The sequence below is a fragment of the Agelaius phoeniceus genome, chromosome 7 (assembly GCF_051311805.1).
Source record: "Agelaius phoeniceus isolate bAgePho1 chromosome 7, bAgePho1.hap1, whole genome shotgun sequence".
Taxonomy (NCBI): Eukaryota; Metazoa; Chordata; class Aves; order Passeriformes; family Icteridae; genus Agelaius; species Agelaius phoeniceus.
This window is the reverse complement of record NC_135271.1, coordinates 19498483-19525626: the sequence shown is the minus strand read 5'-3', so window position 1 is coordinate 19525626 and position 27144 is coordinate 19498483. Positions and strand designations below refer to the sequence as shown.

General features: G+C 38.6%; 1 protein-coding gene across 11 annotated transcripts in view; it reads left to right on the top strand.

Moving 5' to 3' along the window:
* Positions 1-27144, top strand: part of TFPI (tissue factor pathway inhibitor) — a 121197-nt gene that overhangs the window by 74559 nt on the left and 19494 nt on the right. For 8 of the 11 annotated variants that reach the window (XM_077181135.1, XM_077181134.1, XM_077181137.1 and 5 more), the window contains one exon: positions 22007-22126. In XM_077181135.1, coding sequence (XP_077037250.1) covers positions 22007-22126 — 120 coding nt within the window. Of the gene's footprint in view, positions 1-12055; positions 12242-14073; positions 14213-16441; positions 16593-22006; positions 22127-27144 lie in introns of those variants that run through there. The other 3 variants (XM_054636171.2, XM_054636169.2, XM_054636166.2) reach the window with 3 other exon arrangements.

Sequence of the window (27144 nt, the reverse complement as noted above, 5' to 3'; positions counted from 1 at the left end):
GACATGTTCTCACAAGTAGCCACTGTAATACCAGAGAATTAATGTGGTTCTTTACTGTACAAAAATATACTCACTGGAGGATTGACTTTTATCCCCACAGCCATTGCTTGGTACCACATACAGGGAATATTTTCTGTGTCACCTCTAAGTGGTAAAAACAGTTGGCAGCTGGTGTTATGAGGTTTTATTTGCTGAGGGGTGTTTTTGCGAGTTTGTTTTTTGTTTGTTTGAATCCTTATATTTTAGAAAATCCAAGCATGTGAACAAAACAATCTTCACATATCCTACAGTGGGTAAACAAATCACCAATCCTATTTCCATCCAGAAACATGTTGTTCTGTTTAACCTCAGATGTGTAGATTGTGTTGGGGCTGATAACGCTGCACTGAGCATGCTGTCTGCTTTCGAGGTGGTGTTGAAATGAAAAGTAAATGGGATCTGTGCAGGCACAGCACAGGCATTGGTATAAAACATCAAGGTCCATCTGTGAGCTGGGGGAGAGCTCCAGGCTTGGTTTATTTGGTTTATAACCAGCCCTGCTGGTTACTGCAGAGCTGAAGGAACTTCCTTGGATTTCACAGGCACAAGGAGGAGTTGGACACAGCAAAGGAATAAATGCCATCTTCCCTCTTTGATAGCAGTAAAAACTATACCTAAGTCACAAATGATCCTGAGAAATCAGCAACAAGTAATCAAATGGAATATTGTTAACTTTAACCATTTTCACTAAAGAGCAGCAACGAGCCACCAAGAAACTCTTTCCATGTTTGGTGTTTCAAGCACCTGAGCCTCGATAGGCCTTAGAGCTATGCCAGGTCTTGACAATAGATCATTAATTGATTAATCAACACTCCTTAATTTCATAAGCAGAAAGAGCTGGTAGTTTGTTACTCACACAAGTATTCGGGTTAAAATTTTTCAGCTGTCTCTTGTGAGAAAAGCATTGATAGTTGAGAATGATATTTTGGTCAGAAAAATGAGTATTCCCTTTAAAAATCAAAGGACTTTCTTTCAATGATATGAATCATCTATGTTTTGCAAAAAGAACTTTAGTTTCAGAAAAAATCCTCTTTACTGAGGGAATACATATTTTAGCATGATTTTTTCCCCCCAGAAATACTTACAAAGCCACCCCAGGGATTCATGTTTAAATAAGTGTCTCTTGTTTGGAGCAATTAAAACTTTCTATTTTTTCTTTTCCTTCTGTTTTCCAGCTGGTCTGTCCACCTGCTTACAGTTTGTATCCAAAAAGCAAAGTTGAGAAACCCATAAGATCTTTCTGTTTTAAATGGAACAAAACAGTGATAATGCCTGTATTCTTCATTTATTTCTACAATGTTGACATAATATGAAAAAAAGTAAACTAAAGCATACAAACCCAACCAAAAAAGCCCCAATTTGTATCCTGATTAAGAGCACTAATTTAATCAATGGTCATTGTGTAAGAAAGAAAATTCTATAGTAAATTCCAAGATGCCTATGTTGGAAATGGTTAATTATAATAGTACACATTCTCATGAATAATTTCTTTTTTCTCATGAGTAACTGATAACTCTGAAAGATACTCAACTTGGCTTTCTTGTTATTTTTGACCCTATCATCTGTTCCCTTCACTACAGTAATAGAAACAAAGAAACATCCAGAAATTTAAAAATACTTTTGCCTGTATATGTATTACTTCATATTCTGTGGAACAAGTCCTGGAAAACTTTATTTTCTCCTTGCATTTCAGGGTATGAACAATTCCAACCCTAGTCTGGGTCCGTAATCTCTTCAAGCCTCTTTTGCTTACAAAGCTACCATACTTCTATTTTTGTCAGTTCAGTAGTAAGGACACTAAAAATAAGAGAGAAGTTTACCATTTGTCACTCTTGTGAAATAATTTAACCTCAAAACTTGACATCCTCTGTCCTGACCGAGTAGGAAATACTCTGTGTGCTATTACAACTCATTGTAAAATAAACCTGGAAGGAACAACTGAATGAACAGAGCCTTTTTAAAGGAAGCTGGTAATCACAACCTGTCCTTCTGCATATATAGTTCTTGTCTTAGTTTCCATTCCTGGCTGGAATCTAACCAGTGTATTCCAGAACTGCAGGGTGGCAGGGGAAGGATCTATCTACTGTAGATGTTCCTCAAAATATTTTAAATTGGAAATATTTAAATCCATCTATTAATTGCATGCTTTCTTTTGCATCTAGCATCAAAGTAAGGTGCTGCTTCTATTTATTACTTTTGTTGTTTTTATTATTGTTACAAAGCATTTAAAGGAAAAAAATTAATTTGGTCAAATAATATGTGAATATCTTGATAGGATGAAAAGCCCCCATGAACACCTTGTATCTATATAGCAGCTTTTTCTCCAAAAAGCAACAAATTTTTAAAATAGAATTGGAGGAATAAAATCTGTTGGGGGGAATATTTAAGCATCTTTAATTGAATGTGTTCCAACACAGCACTCTGATTGTAAAAAATCTGTGTTCAGCTAGTATTTAGCTATTGAGAAGAAACTGTTTCTGTGCTTGATTTACTGCAAGTAGCTTGTATTAAAAGCTTCTTTGAAACATAAGTGCCAGCAATTGTAGCTTGTTTTTGTGAGGGGTATCTGTCAAAGAAATTTATGTGTCTATTAGAAGAGTTATCTGTGCATTAGAGCAGGGTGTGTGTATTACAATGTCTTAGCTCTGGGCAAATTTTCTTACCCTGTGGTGTAAGCAAGCAAAAAATATCACCCCAGCTATCTCCCAGGCTGGAAAGTAATCAAATAAGCTGACAGGGTTCTGCCAGAATCTAGTGGAGATTTGTATAGTGCTAGAAATAGATTGCAGAGGATCAAAGAAAAATATTGAGTAATTCTTAATCTTCTTTTACCAATAGCACACAAGGTTTATGGAAAATCCTCCTTCGCTGCCTGTTTTCTTATTAAAACAGGCTAATTCAGGAAAGATGATGAGAATATTGCAGTGAGAGATTCTTGCCAGTTAAAAATTTGCCACTCAGCAAATTAGGATTTTACTATAACTGTTTGGATTTTCCCATAGGAGCCACACAGACTTCCATATGTTGTGAATACAGCTTTTGTAAGCATTCTGAACAGTCCTGTTAAACTCTGCTTTACTAAGGATGCACTTAGCACCCAGGAAACACCTTAAATACTGGGTTTCTTTCTTCTAATTCTAGCAGGATCATTGCATTGTTCTCAGTCCTCCTGACTTCTCAGAGTCTTTCTGATTTATCCTCTGGTAGCACTCTGAGTAAACCCAGCATGAGAGCCATCATTAGCTCATTTCTGTTAGAGCACTGCTGTGGATACAGCTTAAATTGCTTCATTCATCCAGTTACTGAGCAGAGCAACATGTCTGAACTTGCTGCAGGAGACAAGAATGCAGCATCAGGAAATTCCTCTGCAGCAACCTGTTGTGTTGTTCTCCTTTCAAAAGCGCTGCCTTATTCCAGAGTTATGTTTAGAGTGAGGCACACACTTGAGAGACTTTGGCTGCTCAGCATTCCGGATGTTTACTCTTTGTTTTGAAACCAAAATGCAAAACTCCTGTGGAAGGCATTATGTTCCATTTTCTGTCTCCTGGGGGAGGTGATCTTGCCAAGGATCTGTTTTGGTTTGCTGTTGTTTGGGGTGTTTGCCATGAAACAGTTGCATGGAAGAGATGTTTTGAATCCAGCATCTTCCTCACAGTAATTTTGTTTCTGAAGAAAGGAGGAAATGATTTTACCACTGACTAATTTGATGGATATCAGTCATCTAAGGTGGCTCTTGCCTAATGAGTTGGAAAGGGCTTTCCCACCTGGAGCAGTCTGACAGGACCTGTGACACACAACTTTTATCATGTCATAAAAGTTTCAATACCACAGTGTACAGAGTATTCCATGTTTGGCACAGTCTTCTCTTGATTGAATAGTTTGGGACTTCAAACAGGATTTTTTTTTTCATTCATTTCTAATCCAGTACTTGTCCCTTTTTTGAAGTGCAATCTGGTGTTTCGTCTTCTTCCACGTGTCCAATCTCATTATTTATTATTTTCTATTACCAGAAAAATAATATTAAATACTAAAAGAGTAAAATCTTTTTCTCACTGCTAGGCAATATAAGCTTTGCTGAAGATGGATTGGTGCTCTGTCATCTGTGAAACACAAATTGTTTCCAGTTTCTTGGAGGGCAGGAACTTGATAAAGGACAGGCAATTGTTCTGAGATTTGTAAGCTGTGAGAAATGGATTTGTAAAGAATTTTTAGAACTTGATAGAAAGTTTATGCAGTTTTGGATATTTGTATGTAAATATTGAGAATAAGGTGTGTTGATTTAGGAAGTAAATCATTTATGCTATTATTAAGTAATAGCAGCATTGTGTAGTAAAAGCTAATAGGCTAAAAAACATTTTATAAAGTGTTATAACCAAAGAAATAAGTTAGCTTCTGATAGAATGGCGTTGAGTTTTACATTTCTCGTGTCTCACTCTTCATCGAGACTGCTAATGGAATAAAATCTTTCAAAACACCTCTCAGTTGCCCCATCTATAAAAATTACAAAAACCAGCAGTAAGCACTGTGTAAAGAGCTGTTCCCTGGTGAGCATGTGCACTGCAGTAACTCTCACAGGAACAAGTGGCTGGGTTTAGCTGTCTAATGACTTCTTCTGAAATGTTGAAATGTTTGTTTTGCTTAGAGATGCTGTCTTAGATACTGGATAGCAACTGATAAGAGACAAAGTTTGGGTGGTGTTTTCCAAAGGACGTTGCTGTCTCTGTGATTCCTAGAGAAGCCTTTTCCTCTCCAAATGGAAGACTGCAAGTCAGTGGTCTGAGGAGGCAGCAGCCAGCCTCAGGAAGGGCAGGTCTTTATCACAGTAGTCGGTAATGCTTTATTTTGGATTTTAGCAGATTGGAAAACAGGTTTCCTGCTTGTGTGCCTGGGTTGCCTTCCTGTGTCTGGAGCATGAGCAGGCAGGAGGTGATGGAGCAGAAATGACAAGTGGGGCAGGGGTGCTGGGAGGCACCAGGGTACCACGGTGGGGCGGGGGGAGCAGAAGGCAGCAGGTCTGGCCCTGGGGCAGCAGGGGCTGGGTCCAGCTCTGTCTGCCAGGAAATGCCTGTCACGGGCTGCCCAGGCTCCCCAGAGCTGGCAGCACGTGGTGGTGTCCTCAGTTGCCACCTCCTTCACTTAACCAAACCCTTAAAATACTTCCCTGAAAATGTTCTGTGGGACTCCTGCTGCTGCTCCTTATGGCACGGCTTGTGCGTCTCCTGCACCTGATTTATTCACCAGCCACCCTGCAGGGGAAGGCTCAGCCTGGGGGAAACTGGCACGGTGCAAAACCCAAAATGACACACAAGGTGGCCTGGGTGCAGCCTGGAGGAGCAACTGTGACTAGTGCCTCCCAGTCACATCCTCTGAAAAGAAAATAACTTTCACTTCTCTTCACCCTATGCCAAGATAAAACACAGGCATGCTCACAGCTTTCTGAGCATCCAGTAGAAAGTCCAATGAATGGGAAGCTCTGCTTGTGTTGTGGTTTTCTATCTAAAAGCACACTCTGTTTAGTTTCAATTTGTTTCATTTAACCAAGAGTTAGAAACAGCTAAATAATACTGTCAGAGTATATCTCTAATTGGTGATTTTGGTGCTGCTAGAATACATTTCAAGGAGGGTTGGAAAAACCCATATAAGGAGTCTCTGACAATGTAAGCTGCTTATATACATGCTGAAGTTAGTCAATTTTCAACATTCTGAGCATGTAGAGTTGTGTTTCTTGTACTATTTAGCCTTTGCTCAGTTTTGTTAAAGCAAGAGATAGGTATTTTAGATAATGCAATAGTCAATCATTTAAATTTACAGCTTATGTGAACCTACCTGGAATTATTTTTGAATGATTAAGGAAATGTTATATCAATTTCATCTGTATTCATAAATAAGTATATTATTCTGGTATGGTGTGGGTATGTATATAGAAGTAATGGCAGGAATATGTGTACTGTGCATACATAAAAAGATACACAGAAATAAATCTCTCATCAGAGCAGTGGAAATAAAAATGGGCACACAAATTTAAGAGGAAAGATTTTTAAAAGTTTAATGGAATATTTTCCCCTGAAAGCAGAAATTATCCTCAGGCCTGAATATTTATAAATATTTAACTTACAATAAAACTCACACTGACTTCAGCCTGATCAGGAATGCAAACCAATAATAGTAGTAATAAAGAATGCATAAATACATATGTAGGTTCTGGCTGTTTCCACATAGAACACCAAAGCTCTCAGTGCTGCAACAGTGACATCCAGTGACTGAGGCAGCCAGTCCTGGGCTCAGGCTGCATTTGGAATGAGCACTAAAGGACATGGAAGGAAAGGGATGTTTGTTTGCTAAGATCTTTAGTGCAACACTGGAATGATTAAGAGGATAATTGGAAATGCCATGGGAGAATGAACAGCATGATAAATAGGTAATCAAGAAAAATGATGTGTTGAATTAATCCATATCTGTTTCAGAAGTAGGCATTTGCTGAGCCTAACAAGGAATATATTATTTTAAAACAAGTGCTTTATCCAGTGAGGCAATTTGTTCCATGAGCCTAATCATGCCCCCTTTTTTATTATTTAACAGAATTCAGTAGGTAACACTTCTACTCTGTTTTGCTGCAGATGTGATCTACCTCAGATCTAAATGCAGCTGTATGGTGGAAAGTTCTTTCGATTTTTCAAATAAATGAAATAAAAAGACCAAAAAGAAATAAGAAACCTGCCTTTTGTAGGGAAGGTAATAAAATGCTCACTGTCCTTTTACATAAGACATCATTTTCTCTGTTTTGGTTGAAGATATTGTGAGGTTTAATGAAATTCCCACTTCATAAAGCTGCTGGCTCTAAAACTGAGTGGCATTTGATTCTGACCTGACCCGCTACTTCCTTACTTATCCTTTTTTTTTTTCATTGGGTAGGAGTCTTGAAAATCTCCACGTTATTCCAAATGTCACATGATGTCTGCTGTACTTTGGTTCCTGTAATTGAACTACAGAAGTAGCTTATCTGTGGGCTTTTAAAAAAGGTAGTAATGGGTAATGGGAACTAATTTTTTAGGATTTCAACTTCAAAGCATGCTCCAAGCTGCCCACATTTTACTCTTAAGAAACTGATGAGCTAAAAAAAAGGTATATGAGTTATATAAGGTCATAAGCAAAAAGAAATGCACAGAAAAATGAATTAAAAGAATTACAAGGGAAATAGCTGCCCAGATGGAAACATGAAATGGGAAAGTTTCTCACATCTGTCTTCTACCAAGAGGCAGTAGTTTGATTGTGATACAGGAAAATAAGAGAAATTAAATCCTTAGGGTTACATTGCTTCTCCCTGCTTGTTCTAAACAATATTCAGATTATTAAATACGCTGGGTGTTTAATCCCTGATTCATCTGGTGTCAACAAATGCAATGTTATATTCTGGTGGTATACTTATACTGGGTTTCTATAGGGTATAAGATGACATAGTGTTCTGCCTAATAGAAGGAGAGCCCTTTTGGGTTTTTTTTAAGCCCTGGATTTGGTGGAAGGAAAATTTTATAAGCTCAACTTCTTTCAGGAAAAAGAACAACAGCACCAGCTGACAGCAGAACCTCTGTACTTCTGCTGGGCAAAGCAGAAATTTAATTTCAAGAGAACTGACTGCTCGCCATAAGACAGCTGGGCTTAGAAATCAGAAAGGCAGATGCTGAATGTATTCCTTGCTGCTGCTCAAACAGGTTGGGTAGCTCAGCTTGGGAAGATTTTCAACTAGTAATAATTTGATCTGATAATCACTTTCCTCTCATCCATCACTCAGTTCCTTTTCTCTTCTCACCCCTGACGAAAAAAAGCACATTAGGATAGTCCACTTACCCAATTTACCTTTGATAGCCCTGTTAAAGATTTGACTTTCAAAGCACAAAACCCCAAGAAAAAACCCCAGCAAAAATAAATTTGGATGTTAAGTGTTGAAGATTCTCCCTTTTAAAGATGTTTAAATATTTAGATGTCTAAAATATATTTTAAAGATGTTTACATACTACATTTCCAGTAGTAATGGTATGTGTTACTTAGTTATCACTAGTTTGGAGTGAGGATAGAAACAAAGCCTGAATTTTTGTCCTCATTGTATTATCTCAATGTTCTGCTTTCAGGAAAAATAGTCACCTTCTATGTTCATTTCAGTTTCAGTCTTTAGAAAACCCTTGAGATAGCCATGGTTTTTAAATAAGATCAGAAAGTTACAGGAAAGAAACAATAAGAGTGGAGGAGTGCATCAGAGAGACAGCTCTTCAAGTGACAGCTGCTGGATTCTGATCTTGCTTTCACTAAAGGAAGATCTTTCACTTTCACTTCCATTCATGTGTTTTTAGTAAGCATTGAAATATTTAGTACTGCAGAGACCACTATAATGGAACAAGTGTAAACCAGTAATAGAGCCATTTGTGAAACTCATACTGAAAGGAAATTAAGCTATGTTCCTCTCTTTCTCTATGTCCCCCTTTAGAAGCTAGCTAGGATTTTGTGTGGCTGTGGTGACAGTGACTGCCACTTCTTGGCTCTCACTTTTAGGCTCTCTGGGCTGAGCCAGCTGTGCTGGTTGTGGTTCTCCTGCCAGATTGATCTCAGGTTCCTTATCCTTATGAGGATTCAGAAAGGCCCGTGCCGTCCCATCTCCTAGCACCGGTAGGAGAATTAAGTTATGACTCAGTTTTGTTGGAGCAGGAGGCAGACAGCTCTCAGCTCTGAGGAAATTTGTAGACCGAAGCAGTGGGAAAATCAAGTGGCATCGCTAGAGGGCAACAAGACATCACAGACTTTGTGTTGTTAAAGCTCGAGCAATGTCACACCCTCACCGAGGAACAGCTGTTTGAGGAACAGCTTATGTAAACCTTTGTGTTTTCTCAACTGTGTGACATAGCGAATCTTGCTTCAGAAGTGATAGAACTTAAAATATTAATTTTATTATATCTGCACAAACAAAATTTATAAAATAATTTTGTGTTGCTTTAGCTCTGTTCTGGCACAGTAAAACAATTACAAGATTGGATGTTTGTGCGTAATTTTAATTTCTGAACAGCATATACTTAGGGCTATGGTGGAGTATAACATATTCTCCTAAAAACCCATGCGCTATATACAAATAAAAATGTACAGGTTAGGAAAACTTGTATTTGTTGTTCACTGTCTTTCCCTCCATCCCTTTCAGTCAGCATGAGCACCAACCCAAACTGGTAACAGACATTGCAGGGGACGGTGCTCCTGCCCCAGTCCTCTACAGCTTTTAGGGTAGTTATTAGTTCTTACCTTCCATTTCCTACTGGCACTAACAGTGCTGTCAGTGTAAAGCCAGCTTGCCACTCTGTGGTAGAAAAGTAGGCTTGGAAGCATTTTGCACATGACAAGACTTTCAGCACTAGTGTTGTCATCCTCGCCTACCTTGTGCAGGCCAGCAGTCAAGACAGAGCTCCAGGCTAGGGGTTTTTCTGGCATTGCACATTGCTCCTGTTCTGGCTCTTGGAAAGAGTGAGGCTGTCACCAGAAGCAGCTTCATTGTGAGAGCTCCCAGCTGACAACATGGAGTAAAGGGATTTTTCTGTGGTCAGAGGGCAGCTGGCAGTGTGTCTTTTTAAGCAGAGTCTGTTTGTTCATCAGGCTTGTAATGATGCTGACCTCTTGTACAGACCTTCCTTTTCTAATTCCCTCATCTCCCACCTTGTTGGGAATAATTCTATGCACTTTCAGAAGACTAAATTCTAATCACCTCAGCTTTGGACTCTTCGGAGCCAAGTACTGAGTACTGCAAGTATATAAAAACAATCTTTTTCATGGCACCTCTGCTTTAGTTGACTCTAGCTGAACTATTGTATCTATCTGCTAATTCGTACCTCCTCAGGTAGGGACGTCTTCCACTGTGGACAGACAAGAGTTATCAGCAGGCTTCAGGGCAAACCAGGGATTAGTGTGATTGTCTAGGCCAGGTCAGAGCTGACTGGAATTCTCTGATCACACTAAAGGTTCAAATCAGTTTTGTTTTCATCTTCAAAATCTTATTCCAGTTTCAACTGAAACTTTTTATGTTGTAGTTATAACACAAACTAAATTAGAAGGACAACTGAATTAATTCCTGGCAACTAAATTAGGAGGACTGCATGTGGGAGCTGGAGAGGCATCAACAGAATAGAAAGCAAAACTGCTTATCTGAAAATGAAATCGTTTTCTTGGAATTTTTCTTTTGAGTATGCATTCCTTGAGCACATGGTGGCATTTTTACTCTCATCCCATTTTAGTATTTTCCAAAGACATTTTTAGTCTAACTTTTAATCAAAATAAGGGTTTCATTCTCTTATATGTTATTTAAAGTACTTTTCTTTATATGTTTTTCTTCCCTTATTTAAAAATAAGATGTCAAATGTGTTTTAAACTGTAGCTTTTCCCTTTTATTTTTGCATCTCTGTGTGGACTATATCATTCAGAATTCCTTTGAGTTACCTGAATACAGTCTTGTGAGAAAAAGACTGTCTAAGTGAGTTAACATCAAACTATGATTTTTTTTTTGTGGGTGTTCATTAAAAAAAAAAAAGCTCATTAAAACAGCAACAAAAAAATTTTCTTGAAATTATGGCCAGGCCCGATCCCAAGAGTTGAAATAAATTTGCATGGACTTGTAATTTCAGACTATTCAGCATCCAGTACAACTAAAACTAAAGAAAGTTTCTTTGGCAATTTCTTGTAGAGTGGAGCAGGTTTGAAACAATCCTCACAGATTGTTCATCCATCTAGGTGCATTATCAAAGCAGAGAAGTATGTACATTTTTTGAAATCTATTGAGTTTTGTTTCTATTGTAGATGTACAGACATTTCTTTAAGTCATGGTGTAATTTTAGTGCATCTGCTTTGGACTATCTTTCTTGTGACCCTCAAATAGATTTATGGATAGCACTGATAGACACTAATTCTTAACACAATGATTTTCATTTGCTGTGGTGTGACACAAATGACAGAATGCCCATTTCCTTTTCACTGACCTCTGTAGCTGGCTTGCCTCTTGCTTTATCTGAGCTGGTAATTAGTAACTGCAGGGTAGAACCTGGCCCCCAGCATTTGAACTGTCCCTTTACTTTGGGAGTGCTTCTACTCCATTTCAGGACAGTTAATCCATCTGATTATTGACCCAGTTAATAGTAAGTAGACTCAGCTGGCTACTGGCTTTGCTCTGAAAAGTATTACAGACATTTTTACAGTCAGGAACAACAGCCAGGAGATCCAAGGAGCTGCCAGGAGCCCTTCTGTTTGTGTCAGAGGTAGTTAATCCATTAACTGGCCAGGACAAACTGCCAGTCTGTTTCAGGATGGTGATGAACAGCTGAACATAGCCTTCAATGAAAGTGATTTAACTACCTGTTTGTCTTTGCCCAGAAATAATTGAAATGAGTTACAGCTACTGACTGTGCAGGTTATTGTGCTTCAGCTGCTATCTATGTCTCTTACTGTTTAATTCCTTACCTGGGAAGTTCCCATCCTGTGTGTCCAAGACTGAGATTCTGGATGTGTGTCTCTATATGCACAACTTAGAAGGTCCCTGAGGGTCCCCATCCCTATCATCAGCCATGGTACTCTTAATGACCTAAAACTCGAGTTTTAGCACGTACTGGTGTGATGTTTAAATAGATGGGATGTTGCAGCTGCAGGCAGAATAGCTGTTGTGAACAGCTCCAGACAGCCGGGTGAGCAGCGTGGCTTCGTTTATAAAGGATAAAATGCTGCAGTCCATCACGCCGCCTCCCTTAAACTCGCAGGGAATAACAGGGCATCCTCACGGGCCGTGTCAGAGCCTGCCAGAGACAGCGTCTGAATCGTCTCACAGTCCCTCCCTGTGTCAAGGTGCGCTTCATTTCATCCCGTGCTGTTTGGCAAGCGGCTGCTCCCAGCCCCGGGCAGATGGAGCTCCCAAGGGGAAGCATTCCCGCCGCTCCTACCCGGGGATCTCTGCCCGCTGCCCGGAGCCAGCCCGTGTCGGAACTGCGGCTCCAAACCGAGCTGCGGCAGCTGAGCGATCCATCCCCCGGCAGGCAGGCAGGCAGGAGCCCGCAGCGGGCAGATATCAGCTCTCAGCCCTGCCTGTGCAGCTCCACACCACACCCCTCCAACGTGGATCGCTAGGGGAGGATCACACTCAGCTCTGATTCAGGAATTCCCTCTTTCTTCAAGAGCTGTTGCTAGGAGTTGGGTGAGTACTTTGCAACAGACTTTCGGTTTTAACGGAGTAATTATTCTTCCTTTAGCTGTCGAAAGCACTCTCAGCTAGTGGCTTTTCTTTAGATGCAGTCGTCAGATGTTTAGAGTCAAAGTCCAGCAAAGAGTGCTGCAAAAAGGGAGAGACTTCTTTTCCTCTGCAGATTTGAAACAGCAGGATAATGAATATACTTGCATGGTTAATACAACTAACATTTGGTTGCCATAATCTCAGTCTCAGGTATTTTAAGCTCTAAGTCGGTTCTTGGAAAGGAAGCTATCCTAAATCTGAACAAGCTAATTCTGATCAATAGGTTGAGTTTGAAGAAAAGTTTTTGCTTTTTTACGGTGCATGTAAGAGAGGCTCGATTCAAGCAGAGTGGTCTGCCAGGCTGTTTCAAATCAGTCTGAGGCACCCAACTTCTGAAGCAATTCATATTTTGAGAAGTACAGGAAGATTTTAGGAGAATCAAATTAAGCTGTTAAGACAGAAGCCAATTTCACTCACAGTATATTTGAAATTTGCAAGAAACTAGTGAATGAGGCATCCAGTCGTATCAGTGTAACAAACACGCTGCACTCCAAAAAAACAGAATATTTTTGGAGACTTTTGTAATATTTTACTTAGAATAATTGATGCAAACTTCATTTTTAGTAACTGTGCAAAACAGAGAAGTAATACTAGCCTGTATTTTAAAATATTTCTAGAATTGGCTAATATGTTAAGAAAATTGCAATTTTAATGAGGAAAAAGTCCATGACAATGGGAAATTAGAGGTAGGGAGTAAAACAGCAATTTGGATTGGGGGAGGAGTGTGTGGATGGTCAGTCTGACTCAGTGCTCCAGGAATTAGCCATGAAAGTGTCATGGGAAACATGTAAAGATATAAACCTTCCTTCCTGAGTGTCTTATGGGCAGAGACAGGAAGCGCAGCTGTCAGTGCAGATAGGGACAGCAAGGGCGTGCTGGAGGAATTGCCAGGCACCTACTTGGGCAAAGCTGTCAGCCTTTGCCCTTTGGAACCTTCTGCCCATTATTTAATTTCACCAAGAGACATTTATTACTGTCTGTGAAGGCAGCAAGTATCTGTATGCACAGCAGATTCCTCTGAATTATTCTTTAAGCTGAATATAATATGAGAATTATAATCAAGTTTACTTTGGGTGTAGTGTACACAGAACACAGCTGAGGAGGTAAAGGTGATTAAAGCACATCCTGCTCTGGCCTTTTCTCCTGTCAGATAATGCCCAAGGGAAATGGTTCATTAAAAAGCAGTCATGTGGCCAATTGCTTGATGAATCCATTTATTTGAAAATTTTATGACTTTTATGCCAGAGAGTCACAGAGTGCCCTTTAAATTGCCTTTCAGTAATCTGTGTGTTTGTCCTCACATTGTGCATTGCCAAGTTTGTAATTTTTGAGTTTTAAAGCATTTCAGCTCTCTGGTGTAGCTCTGTGACATTTAAGGAGCATTAACTTTTTAGTGCAGTGCCCACTAATATTGCTCATGAAAACTTAATTGTTATTAATTTAGTAATATTTTAAGTGCTGAATTAGAGTTTTAGGTTTCTGACTCAAGACAGATAAACTCAATGCCATTAAATTTCTATTTATTCCTAATCTCATTGGAGAGCAATTTTGAAAGCCCAATGGTAAAACTTTGACTCTTTGGTGTCTATTTTAGATCTAAAGGGAAGTGAGGGACAGCACTCAAAAAGGAGGCAGTTTTCTGGGAAGAGGAAATTTCAATAAATAGGAGGAAAAGTGATCTCAGAAACAAAGCAAGGGTGTAAAAGAAGGAGCATCCTGGTAGACTCAGAATATGTCCAGATCCACAGTTAGACAAGGAGAATTACTCAGCTCCAGTTCTACCTGCAAGGACTCTCTGTTTCTCAAATAACTCTTCCAAGTGCATGAACAGAAGCAGACCCTGGTACCCAGGTGTTCACCAGCACAGGAGCACTGGTATTTTTTATGCTATTCTGATTCTGTGCACCTTGGATCACTTTTAGGGCACAGAACACAGACTTTTCCCACTGATATATCAGTGGGATTAAGATTGTTTCTGAAAAAAAAAAAAAATCTCCTCTGGGGAAAAAAAATACCGTTCCACAATCTTTCACATTCTGGAAAGTTACTTTAATATCTACATTTACTTTAAAAAGGTGATTCTGGCAGTAATTTTAGTCTGCATTGTAAGATAAGGTGATATCTGCTTTAAGTGCTTTTTTACTTTCATGATTTTGTTGTCATTCAGTTCATTCTGAGAATGTCTGCCAGAAGGACTCAAAACATTTGTATAGGGAAAAGAAAATAAATTTTTAAATTAAAAAAAAAGGAATATCAGTAGAACTCAATAGCATAGAGGTTTACATGACTGTCATATCTCAATTGTGGAGCAAAGTGTTTAAAATCTGTCAAATTCCATTAGTTACTGGTGTTGTTTGTTTGGGCTGCATTCTGAACAGTCATATTTTCTCTCTGGAGAGTCAGGAGAGGCTGATGGGCTCTTACCTATCTGCAGTTGTTCTTCACACTGAAACCAGAGAAAAACTGTCTTTAAAAACAGGGACAAATTACTCACTTCTGTGTGTTTGTCTTATGAAACCAATTTAACTTTACAATGGGGACAGAGTACCCCTGGGGACAGAATGAAGCAAAACCATATGGAGAATTGTATAATTCCTTTCCCCTTGTAGTTACTTCACAGCAAAATAGATTTATTTTGATCCTTTTCATTTTCTCTCACAACTCTGTTCAGTTTCTTAATTACTTCCTGTGCTGTTAATACAGATATTTATTTCCCATCCTTAGTATTGCTGCCACCTTCCCTGCTGAATAACTGAGTGAAGCTCTGAATAAGGTAATTAGATTTACAGTTTAGTGAGAAATTAAAACTAGGCTTACTCTAGGGTAGGAGTTGGATCACAAGAAAGTTCAACTTTCTTTCAGAAAATTGAACCTTCCTTCAGAAAACAAAGCATTCCAAGGGAACTGATTTTAATGTAGCTACATTGAAAAGAGTAGTTGCAGCAAGTTAGAAATACAGATTTTATGTAAAGGAAGCACTCAGTTGGTATTGTTTTTATGAAGGTCAAGGAAGCATGTTGGCATTTGCTCTATGTCCAGAGGAGCTGGCACTGTGGGAGATGAAGGGAATACAATCCTTTCTTTTGATGGCATTGTTATTTCATGTTGGTTTGAAGTGGCTGTAGGCTGAGTCCTGGGTGATTCCCACTGAAGGCAGTTTCAGCATTTCTAACCTGTGTGACCATCACAAATCCACTGCAGGAAAAGTGTCTGTGGTGTCTCCAGCTGGGAAGCCAGAGCAGGTGAGCTCAACTTGCCTGACAGAGCAGGGAAATTTGGGTTTTGAACCTCTGTATGTGTGAAAATGTGATTGATGTGATGGTGAGGTTACAAAAGGTGGATGAGTATGAGCAAAACCAGTCACAAGAGGCATCACTGTGGCAGCAGTTTCCTCCTGTGCCTGCCTGTGAGTGTGTGCAAATGGGAAATTACACACCACTGGATTACCTATGTATAATACAGTGCTGAAATTCCTCTTCCCACTAGAAAAGCAGATTGTGCTAAGTTAATTGACATCTAAATTCACTTCTGTTTATCCATAAGGACAGCTAAGACTTGAACACATGGGCTGGACTTTTCCAGTCCAAACTGCTAGGAAAAAAAACCAGGTTAGACACTTTATAGTGCTTAGATGTAACTAATACTGCTGCTTGTTTGTTTTGCTAGTGGATCCTGTGCTCTGGTGTGGTTTTTATTAGGATACTGAAAGCATTCCCTGTTTGAAAATAAGATCAGATGGCCAATATTTTTGCTACCAACGGGTAGTTTCTGTCTGAGCACTTCAGGCCCGAGTGTAGTGGGGTTGTTTTTTTTATTAAAATTTATGAAATTATGTAAGCAAGTTATTGCTTTAGTCCACATGTAAAAATATTTTGATAGGAGCAAAAGATTTCTTTTCCCTCTTGAAAGCCATATCAAAATGAAAATGAGATAGTTATGTGATTTGCTGCAGACAAACCCAGTGGTCCTGTGAAAAGTGCAGTTATTTTAATAAATCAGTCCTAATTTCAGAAGTTATAATTCCCTTTATCTGTTGCATCAGGTGCTCTGCACTGCTTGGTCGGGGAGTCAGGAAAATTGTTTACAGGCTTCTGTAGGCAAGGGTTACTGTCACTACAGCCCTGCCTAGCTGATTATATCCAGTTCCCTGCTCTTGGGTCATGGATACCATGGATGGGACACCTGACTGAGCCAGGCAAGAAGGAGAACTCGGGGGACGAGGAGTTTAAGGTCTGGAGCTGTGTCACAAGAGAAGGTGAGTGGAGACATGATGGCAGAAGTACCTAGTGTCAGATGTGAACAGACCAGCAGAAGGGAAAAAATAGGTCCTGGACCTAAGTTGGGAAAATGGAAAGCAGTTTTAAAGCAAGAGTGAAAGAAGCTAACAAGGAAAATGAAAAGGTAAGAGGTCCACAGACATATAAGGAAGAAGGGACTCCTTGTGCTGGGTTTATTAATAAACTTATTATTTTATATTTCCATTTCAAAATATGACAAGGTTTTTACTTTCAATTATTTTATCACATCTTCTGGAAAAGCAGCATTTATAACCTTCATAAAAGCAGAAAGAAGGTGGGAATTTAAATCTGAATCAGTGACATCAGGTTATACAACTTTTTAGCATAAAAACTAATAAAAACATTAGTTTTTTCCAAATTTTCTCCATAGTTCCCAGTTTTCACTTCACTTTCCAGTTCTCACTAGGTAATTTCAGAGACTAGAATAGTGCAGCAGCAAAGCATTTAAGCTAAATGGTGAAAGGTAGGTAACCAACAAAAATTCTCTTTCATGACAAGAAGGAATTTGAAGTTCTTGGAGGAAGCACATGGAGTCCCTGGTGCCAGGACTGACACAGACTGAAAGCTGCCACAGCAGGGCACAGAAAAAGGGAGATAATTTGGCATGGGAGGTGGGATTGCCATAGCTTTTGCTTTCAGTCATATTTAATATTTGCATGCTCATGATTCACAGTGCACTCCTGAACTTTGAAAGCTGCTGTGCCAGCACAAGGCTCTGGTGGCAGTCAGTTTAATTGACAGCTCAACACTGACTCAGGTACCACCATCAGAACAGAGGTGGTGGAATTCCTGCTCACTCCATTCTTCATATTTACAGCTGAGGGAATGGGAAAACAGCTCCAGACCAGCACATGTAATAAAATAATTTTAAAGAGAACACTGACTCTGCCAGCTGGGACACAATGCTGCAGAGAAGACTGATGAGACCTGTGTCACACAAGTCCTAGGAGGCAGTGCAGGATATCAGAGGGCAAAGGCAATGCCTCTGAACTACAGTGACCTGAAAAGGGTCTGCTTTTATATCAGAAGTGCTATCATCCTGTCTAGTTAGGCCTTTTAATCCCTCATTTTAGGCCGTGCTAAAATGGACCTCTGGCCATGCACATCCTACCTTCTGCTATTAATTCCTCTACTTAATTATATCCTCTGCCTTTTTGTGTGTGTGTGTTTCTGTTTCCTGGGCTGTCAGTGTGAATGAGTCACTTTTACCATCATTGCAATGTCACTTTAGGTCTTTTTCTAAGGATGTCTTTTTTTGGCTACTATGGGAAATGTTAGTTTTATTTTTCTTTTTCCAGTTAGCGTGTTAGAGATAAATGCTACACTGGAAAAAAAAAAAAGGGTTGTGACTAAACATTCAGGGAACTAGAAAAATTGGTGTTGAAGAGACTGCTAGGTTAAAAAAAAAAAAAAAAAGTCCTATCTCCAAAGGCTGAAAACTGCATGAACAAGATACTCAGTTTTATACTTTTCTGGTTTTGGCAAAAAACATCTTGAGAGCTTCCTTCTATTTTTGTTTTGGAGGAAAAAGTCTTGGCTATAAGGCCAGGTAGTGAAGGTCTGTAACTGGGAGCTTCCTTGATTGCTTGTGGTCTGCCTTGGCTACCTGTGTTTCAGCCTGAGGGAAGCTAATGGCACCAAATGAAAGCGTTTAATTAAATCAGTCAATAAATCAGTGCCAATTATTATCCACCGACCTTTGATCTTCTTTGTCAAGTAAAATTCTTGTTGTCTGTTATAAAATGTCTCATTAAAAGGTGGGGGAGTTTGGGAGCAGTAGAATGCCAGTTCCTTAGGAATTGTCTGTATGAAATATACATTAATGACACCATGATGGAGAATATTAATGCTGGACTGACACCTGGCTGTCCTAAGCTAGAATCATTCTGAAGGAAAAGGTTTTACTTGCTCTCAGAAGTTTTCAGAATGTGGCTGAAATAATCAGACAGGTAAACATTACCTATTTAAAATTGAAACATTTCCTATTTTTCTCATGACACACAGTTTTTCACCATTGTGTGCATTTGACATTTTACTAGCCAGATATGATAGTTTAAGTATTTTGAATTTTTCACTCCATACAATTACAACAAAAACAAAAAAAAAAAAAAAATCAGAGTGCTTTAAAAAATATAAAAAAATTATACCAGTATCATAAGAAGCTTACAGCTTTAAAGTTCTGTTACTGGGCAGCTGAACATCCAGTCAGAAAACCTGGACTTTTTCTAGAGGGTTTGGGTTTTAATTGAAAATCCAGTGCCAAGTACGCTTTGATCTGGGATTTCATTCTTCCTTCAGGAATAATAAGAAATAATTAGACTATGGAAGGATTTAAGCATTTTATTACCAAAACCTTCAGCCAACCTCCACCCAAACCTGACCCAATGTTCTGGGACTGTGTGGCCTGCTGGGAAGGATAGCAGGGAGATAAAGGAGGTTGTGTTTGCTCAGGAGGCTTTGCAGCAAGGCAGATATGCTGCTGCACAGCCCGCATCGTTCCTGTTGGGAGCTGGCCCAAGCATGGACATGCCCAGCTTTTGACACACTTCTGACCCTTCCTTTTAAGGGAAATGTAGGAGTTGAGTGGAAGAATGGAAATACTGTACCCTGGGAAGGGTTTTGTTCTCTGTACAAATGCAGTCATTTGTCCTCATAAACACACAGTGACAATGCTGGATGGTAGCTCATGATACACACAATTCTATTTCCAAATGGAAAAGAAAATAGGAACTTATTAAGGATTTCCATTTCTGCCTGATTGCCTGTGTTCTGCTTGGGGAAAAGCTTTTGAGAATATGGGATAACTGACTAAAAACAGATTACTAAATTTTGCAGTGTAAATCTATACTCTGTGGATTCCTGGAAGAAGGAACCAAGGCTTCAGTTTGAGTGATAAAAACTCAAATTCAAATAGAGTTTTGCTGAACTAGTGAGAGTTTTGATGGCATGTTTGGAAAAACTCAAACATGGAAAATGAGGGCTCAGGGACAAACATGGAATTAATCCATGGGTTACTGAGGCTGTGGATAATTAGCAAGTTCCTTTATGAAGAGCCACAATTGGGCCAATGATTACTTCTAAGAAAAACAATGTGCTAGGAATTTGCTCTTTCCCATGTAATTCAAAAACTATAAATGTGTTTTGTAACTTTTTATTCCAGTGACCTCACTGGAACCAGGCAGTTTGAAAGTTATTACTTTATATCTAAGTATCCAATCTGAATATTTGATGGTATTTTTGCTTTAAGTGACCTAGACAATGTCAAATGATCACCAAATTTTTTATATTGTAACAATAATTGTCTGTGCAGTTCTTTGAATTGTTTTACTTAATGTTTCTCCCCATATCATCTTTATTAGTTGTGGATTTATTTTAATTTCAGCTGATGTCAAACTAACATCACAAATCAGATGTCTCTCAAATTACAAAGACAATCTTGGACACTTGGACAACTTCAGGTTGCCATGTACAGAGTTACTGTCCATTTTAAAGCATGACTAGACTTCTTATTAGGGGTGAATTAAAAGATTTGTTGTAACCTTTTTTTTTTTTAACATTTGGATAAAAATGCATAATTCCTCCAAGGTCAGGTATTAAAAAACTTTGTCTATAAAGGATTGTAAAACTGGAGTTCCAGTTAGAATTATGATAAAAAATGCTAATTTTATTTCTTTGAAAAATACTCTAGCTCTTGCTCATTTTTTCCATTTAGGGACTATTTCAAAACTTGTGCATTGGTTTCTAATCCAGGAGAGGTTATTCTATCTCTGCTAGAAAAACAATAATTTCTTAATTTGTTCACAGAATTAAAAAATAGTTTTGAGGAAAGATTTTAAAATCATGATTAAAAGCACAAAATGGGATCTATATTAGTTTGCAAAATGTTTTGCCAAACTGTATGTGGATAAAGCCTTTTATTTGTTCCTGAAGAAGTTAGGCTAAATAATTGAGTCTAGAAGGAATCAAAGACATGAAATTTTTTGTTTGTTTTGGCAGGAATGAATTATGATGTGGAATTTACCATGGTCATATTTTCTGGCTAAAAAAGAAATTCCTTTAAAACCAAAACTTTTGTTCCATTATTAAAAAAAAAAAAAGATAAAAAAGGAAGAACTCTCAGTAGTTTTCCCTACATTATATACTGAAGCCTTCTAAAGGGCATTGTCAAATTAAAAATTACCTAAATATATAATACCTAAACAGTTAGTGCTGTTCATGATTTCAGCCAGTTATTTTTAAGAATTAATTTCCTTTTTATTACATGCTGCAAGCTGGGAAAACACTGAGTATGCAAGAGGGAAAAATTGGCAAGTTTTCTAGAGAGAAATGAGAATTGTGGCCCTGATTTGGTGAAGACCACTCTGTCTTCACAGGCATGTAAACAGAAACACTCAAGACCAAAGAGTGTCTGAAGGTTAGAAACTTCCTAGCCCTTAGATTTTAAGTTTTATTTACTTAATATTAATTAACATAGCAAAAAGAAATTCAGTACTGTACTTTAAGAGAAGAGGGTAGGGAACTCCCTTCTATTCCCTATTATGAATAGGGAATTGATCTGTTGGTAACAAAGAAGACATTGGGTCTATTTTCTAATTAACATCCAGAGATCCTCAAGGAACTTTTAGTTAGTTGGAAAATATGTATTTCTAAAAAAGTTAAAGCAAAAGTTTTCTGAAGTTAATTTCATGTGTGCGTGCATAACCTCGTCTTTAGCAACCTCAGCATGACAGCTACCATGGGATAAAAGTGTTTTTCTTCTGTCAGTGATTGCACTGCTTCAAAGTGAAAAATAATAGCTCTGAACTTAAGTTCAGAGGTGAGGTTCTCAGAATTAAAGAGATGTACAAGATAGAAAATCCTGCTGAAGGCACTGAAGCCTGTGCTGCAAAAAAGTTCACTGATTCCTCTGAAATGGTATTTAGTAATTTGGGAGCCTGCTAATTATAAAATGATTAAACATTTGTTTGAAAATGTTGTGGTAATGAATCTAGGTTCTGCAGATGGAGTAAAACTTGGAATGATTTGACTTGGCAAGCAACGCTAATCGCGCAATTAGCATCAGGACATTAAAAGTACCAAGTGTTATATTTTCTGTCAGGATGTGTTCCAGGAGGTGATTTCAGCTGGGGCTTAGATTGAAAACAGTAGCAGTGCCTCTAACCTGGATTGGAGATGGGACAGGAGACTTGCAATCCTTGTCTTGTGTTTCATTGTGCTGACAAGAGGTTTATGCTAAAAGAGCTCACATTATCCCCAAAGCTCCCAGTTTGTGTGTCTGCCCACAGGGCTGTGCACTGCCCTGCTAATAGCTTTTGCAGAATGCTCAAGGAATCTGACTGAATTTGTCAATTCTCACTTTTATGTTACACAGGAGAAATGAAGGGAAGAAAGAAGGGACGTTCCTCACCTTCACCCTTTATCTTGCTGCTCTTCTGTATCGCCGAGCACGCAACTGCTGAGCTGGATGGCAGCAAAGAAGAGCATGTTGTGGGTAAGAGATCCTAGAAAACACCTAAAACTCAACCAACAAAAACCAAACACTCAAACAACAACACCCACTATGTTAAAATGCACTGCAGGTGTAATTCTGTACTTGAGAACTTTTGTGGGAAACGTTTGAAATTGGGACTCAGCTAAAAATGGTGTCTAACTAGGAGAGAGATGCTTATAATTATCTATTAAGCTTTAGCAAAATTGCCTTCTGCTGGGGCTTCTGTTTACCAAGCTATTTGCAGCATCTAATCCTAATCAAACACTGGGTTAGATGTCAAGATGATTCCTTTAAAGCTCTGCTCTAGCAGCATGGAAAAGCTCAATGTTCAGGCAAGGAAACATAGAGCGGGTTACTCAGGCTTTATTTCCTCACACAGAAAAAGCAAAAATATGATTAATACCATTGTAGATTGATGTTGCTCTGTTCCATGCACAGATCTCTTGAGTCACAGTTAATTTTCAAAGTTGGATTTAAAGATGATACAATTACTGTCCTGGTAGTTTTTCTGGGCCTTAAGGAAGGTCTTTGTATTGCCCAAGTGATTTGATATCACTGAATAAATAAAGGAATTGGACTTGATCCTTGTTAATTCCTTCCAGCTCTGGATATTCTACAATTCTATGACTAAAAACTCACTAGCTGAAAATTTTTGTTAGAAAAGCAGTGTGACTGTTAGAAATTGGGATGTTCTTGATTTTTCACCGTGCTAAGATCATTGTTTACTTCACTGAAATTAAGATCTATCAGAATTCTAGACTGGCTATCGTTGTGAAGGATATTTCAACTTCTTCCCAAACAATTCTGAGAAAGATGAGGGAAAAATACACTGCTGGGGCCACACTAAAATATTACTTTTTCCTTTGAGGAAGTGACTTGAAACTCTGATCACTTCCCCAAGTTGCAGAGGACTCTGAAGTGGATGCTTTTGTTTGACAAGTCTGATTTTGAAGCACAAATGAAAGTGCAGCTAAGGGGAACCTTTTTGTTATGTTTTGTCCTATTTCCATCCAGATTATTTCTCTCTATCAGACTTTGGCAGCAGTGTTCTTTGAGACAGAAATAGTAGTTGTGCATAGTCATGGCTATACTAAGACAGGACTGTGTCACAATTAGTCACTAAAATTTAATATATGTGCTGTTCCAGGTTAAGTGTATGACTAGAATGGCTGTGTAGTAAAGACTGGTTCATGCAGAATAAATTGTTTCTTTTAAACTCTGAAGTACAAAAATGCCCTTTTTGTTTGAGGGCAAAGCCACATTTATCTTTGCCCCACAACTCTTAGTGCAGTATAAATTCTTAGCCAGGCTTGTAGGTTGTGAAGGCCAAACCAGCTTGCACACTTTGTCACCATAACAAAAAATCTGATGGCTTAATTTTTTTCCTCTATTTCCTTTGTTTATAAAGAAAATAAGTAAATAATCTCAAGGAAATTAAATAGTCATTTTACTGAGGATTATTTTTCACTGGTTATTTTGCAACTGGTTACTTAGGATTATGTGACCACTAACTGATTTAGCAAGAGAAACAATTCTGAACTTCTGGCTTTAATTCTGAAGTAAAAACCCATCAGATGTGAGGCTTAGCTATTAAACTAGGATCCTGTTTTTGTGACTACTGAGGACTCGGTTGTAGTGTTTACAATAAAAAAGCTTTTGCTGTACTGTTTTCACTAAATATTTAGATTGTTGTTAATTAAAATTTTATTTGTGGTTTCTCAAGATTTAACTTCTGGACTCAGACTTTAAGTGTTGAAATTTTGTGGGCTGCAATATCATTGATAACATTTGTTTTTGAAGTTAGATGATTATAAAGCAATGGCATTTTACCCCAGCATTCCATAAATTTCAGGTATTAAAGGATAAAATTAATTCTGTGCTTCCATTATTTTTAATGTCATACTTTTGGATCACATGGAGTATAAGTGCTTTGTGAATTTAAGAAGTGGGCTTTTGTCTATTTTAATTACAGTAATAATCAAGATTGCAGGGTCAAGCAGAATGTAATAAAAATATTTTTAATTTGTTCTCTTCCAACAAAATCTGTCATTTTTCCATCAATAGATAAGTGTAATAACAAAAATGAAGTATAAAAATAACCAGGTTATGCATATTGTTCATTCATCCCTTATGTGGTAGGCAGCACTGTAGCTGATGTTCCAAAGCCTGAAGAAAATGACTCACAAATTGAATGTGCTTTTTATTCATATGTGAAAGCTTGCCAAGAATAAATGTGCCTGCCTATAAAAAAATGTAGGAAACACAGGGTAGGAAGAGCACTGAACAGTGTGTGGGTGGGAAGCTGTCAAACTGACAAAGATTGAGAGAAAAGAAACAGCTATTCATTAGTGACAAGGTGCTTAGTATTGATACCACTTATCAAAGGGAGACATTGCCAAGGAAGGCTGGAAAGATGACAGCATATCTTTATAATTAAGGATAACCATGGAAATTCTCATAAAGTTAAGAACACATAACCTAAGCAAACTAAAACAAAGTATTTTTACATAAAAATTCAGAAATACTTGTGATCTTTATTCTCCCAATTCATATCTCTGTTCTGAAAAGCAACTCCTCCATAACGCTTACCTTTCATACTAATTGTGCTTCAGGTGCAGTATAGAAATCAGTTCATTTTCCTAATTAAAGGGAAGTCTTTTTTATCAAGCAGCCTTGCAGATTATCCACAAGAGTCTGAAAGCCAAATTAGAGTCTTTTGTTATGCCTACATCCAGAGGAAAGGTATTGTTTTCACTCGTACTGATGTAAGAGGATTAGAGGCCTCATTCACCACTCCTGCTTTTGTAGCACTGCCCTGCTTTCTAGTGAAGTGATAACAGGGCCTTGCCTGGATCACCTGTGCTCAGGGCTGCATCAGGGCTGGCTGCAGCTTATTAAAGCTCTCTCAGTGAAATGACTGCACTGCAATGAGGAGTGGTGTCCCCTCGAGTGGCAAAAGTTGCCATGAGAGTGACAACAAAGGTGAGAATGGCTGTGCTGTATAGGAACAGTCCTGGCCCCATCTTGTTTGACAGATGCAAAAAGCAGGAAGGCTGAAGGACTGGAGGAAGAAAGGAATGGCAAAAAATACCTGCAAGGAGCTCATTGTCACTGTCAGCCATTTCATTCAGGGCGCTTTGGTCTTAACGCAGACTGGGGAGTGCAGTGGCTGTTAAACAGAGCAATGGGTGTTCAGTGCTCATGCAGCTAATGTAAGGAAGCCATTGCATTAAAAAGTTACTTCTGTGTGACAGTGAACATCAGCTGTAGTCATTATTTAATGTATTTATAACAAAATGTCTTGGTCTAGGCTAGTACAGTCCTATAATTATACAGGAATTCTTTATGTATCTGGACCAGGTGTCTAAATTGGATGAGTAATAAATATCCAACAGAACCAGATCTAACATGAGAGCTTAAATTAATTTTTAAAATGACACATGCAATGTGCTATACTTAAGAAGGAGAATTAATGCAATCATAAATACAAGATGGAATATTAATGTTGAAGCACCTGTATAACAAGGTTCTATTTGCTGGAAGGTCAATGGAAGTTACAGGGTGTTACAAAATTAATTCAATGTTAAAGTGATTAGTATTAAAATCAATGTCAAAAGGCAAGTGATTTTGTGATGGATTAAGGAAAAAACCAAAGGATAATTATTCCACTCTATTTGCCACTAGTAATGTGTCAGGTAGAGGATTATATTGAGCTCACAGCAGCACATTTTACCAGGAATCCTGACCAATAGGAATCATTGAAATAAGAGTTATGAGAGGATTAGAAAGCAAGGCCAACAAAAAGATGAGAAGAAAGGAGTTTATTTAGCATGGAGATAATTAAGAGGAGACAAAATCTTCCAATAAAAAGAGAGTAGGCAGAGGTTTGGGTTACAGAAGTGATGCAGTGAGTGCAGGGCAGCTGCTGCACCACCAGGGCTTCAAGCAGCCAGGGAAGCAACTGAACTTGGAGAGCCCACAATCAAGCTGGAGAGTATAGGAAACAACCTTCTCTCCTGCAGCAGCCTTGAATTGCAAGACACAGATGGTGAATTGGAAAGTTGAAACTGATTTACCATGTGTGTATATATATGGGTTTAATTATTTTGTCTATGCATTAAGTAAAAATTTAGTATTTAATAAAGAATATTCAGGCAGCATATTACCAAAAAAAAGGGCTGTCTTACACAAAGAGTAGTGAAATCCTAGAGCTGACTGTTTCAGATTGCTTGGAACTTTACTTCACTTGGATGAGAAACTCCATTAACATTCATTCAAGTGTTATCTTCCTCTGTTTCTGCTGAGGAATTTTCACTGACTTTCCTGACAGACATCTTCACTAAATGTCATATCCTATGCCTTTCACACCTAAAATGTAATAGCACTTTGTCCCACTGTTCAAGAGCAGAGGATGAGTCCTTACACTAGGAAGTACTTTTGTCAAGTTATATTCCACAAATGGAACAAGTACAGGCAGATGTGTGTCTGTGGGCAAATACTCCTGTTTGCCTTCTCATCTGCTGCTCTAATCTGAGAAGGAAAGCTAACTTTATATCATCTGTGTGAGTTAAGTGCTCCCAGGTGTAAAATAATGGGGAAGAATTCTTTCACTGTTTCCAGACAGAAGAATGATTCAGTTCCGACCAATCCCTTGGAGACCTCTTTCTTCAGAGTCACTTGGTTACTGTTTGGAGTTGGAGGGTTTGGCCCCTGGGGCTTTGACAGGGTACAGATTTTGCTCAAACTATGGCAGCTTTCTAGCATTCCTAGGAAACTGAGTGATTGCCAAGAAGTGTGACACAGTTAGTCATTATGTTCTCAGCAGATGTCAGGACATCTGACAGTGGTTAGCAGCATCCCTGTGACTGCAGGGGAAAGGCCTTAGGAGGTAACCAAAACAATGATTTTGTTCCGTGGGTCTGATGGGAAGCGGGCTAGGAGTGGAGAGCAGAAAGTTCCCAGGATGAACTCTGCTAAGCCCTTTGTTCATCCTCTTGGTGTAGTTTTGCAACAATGCT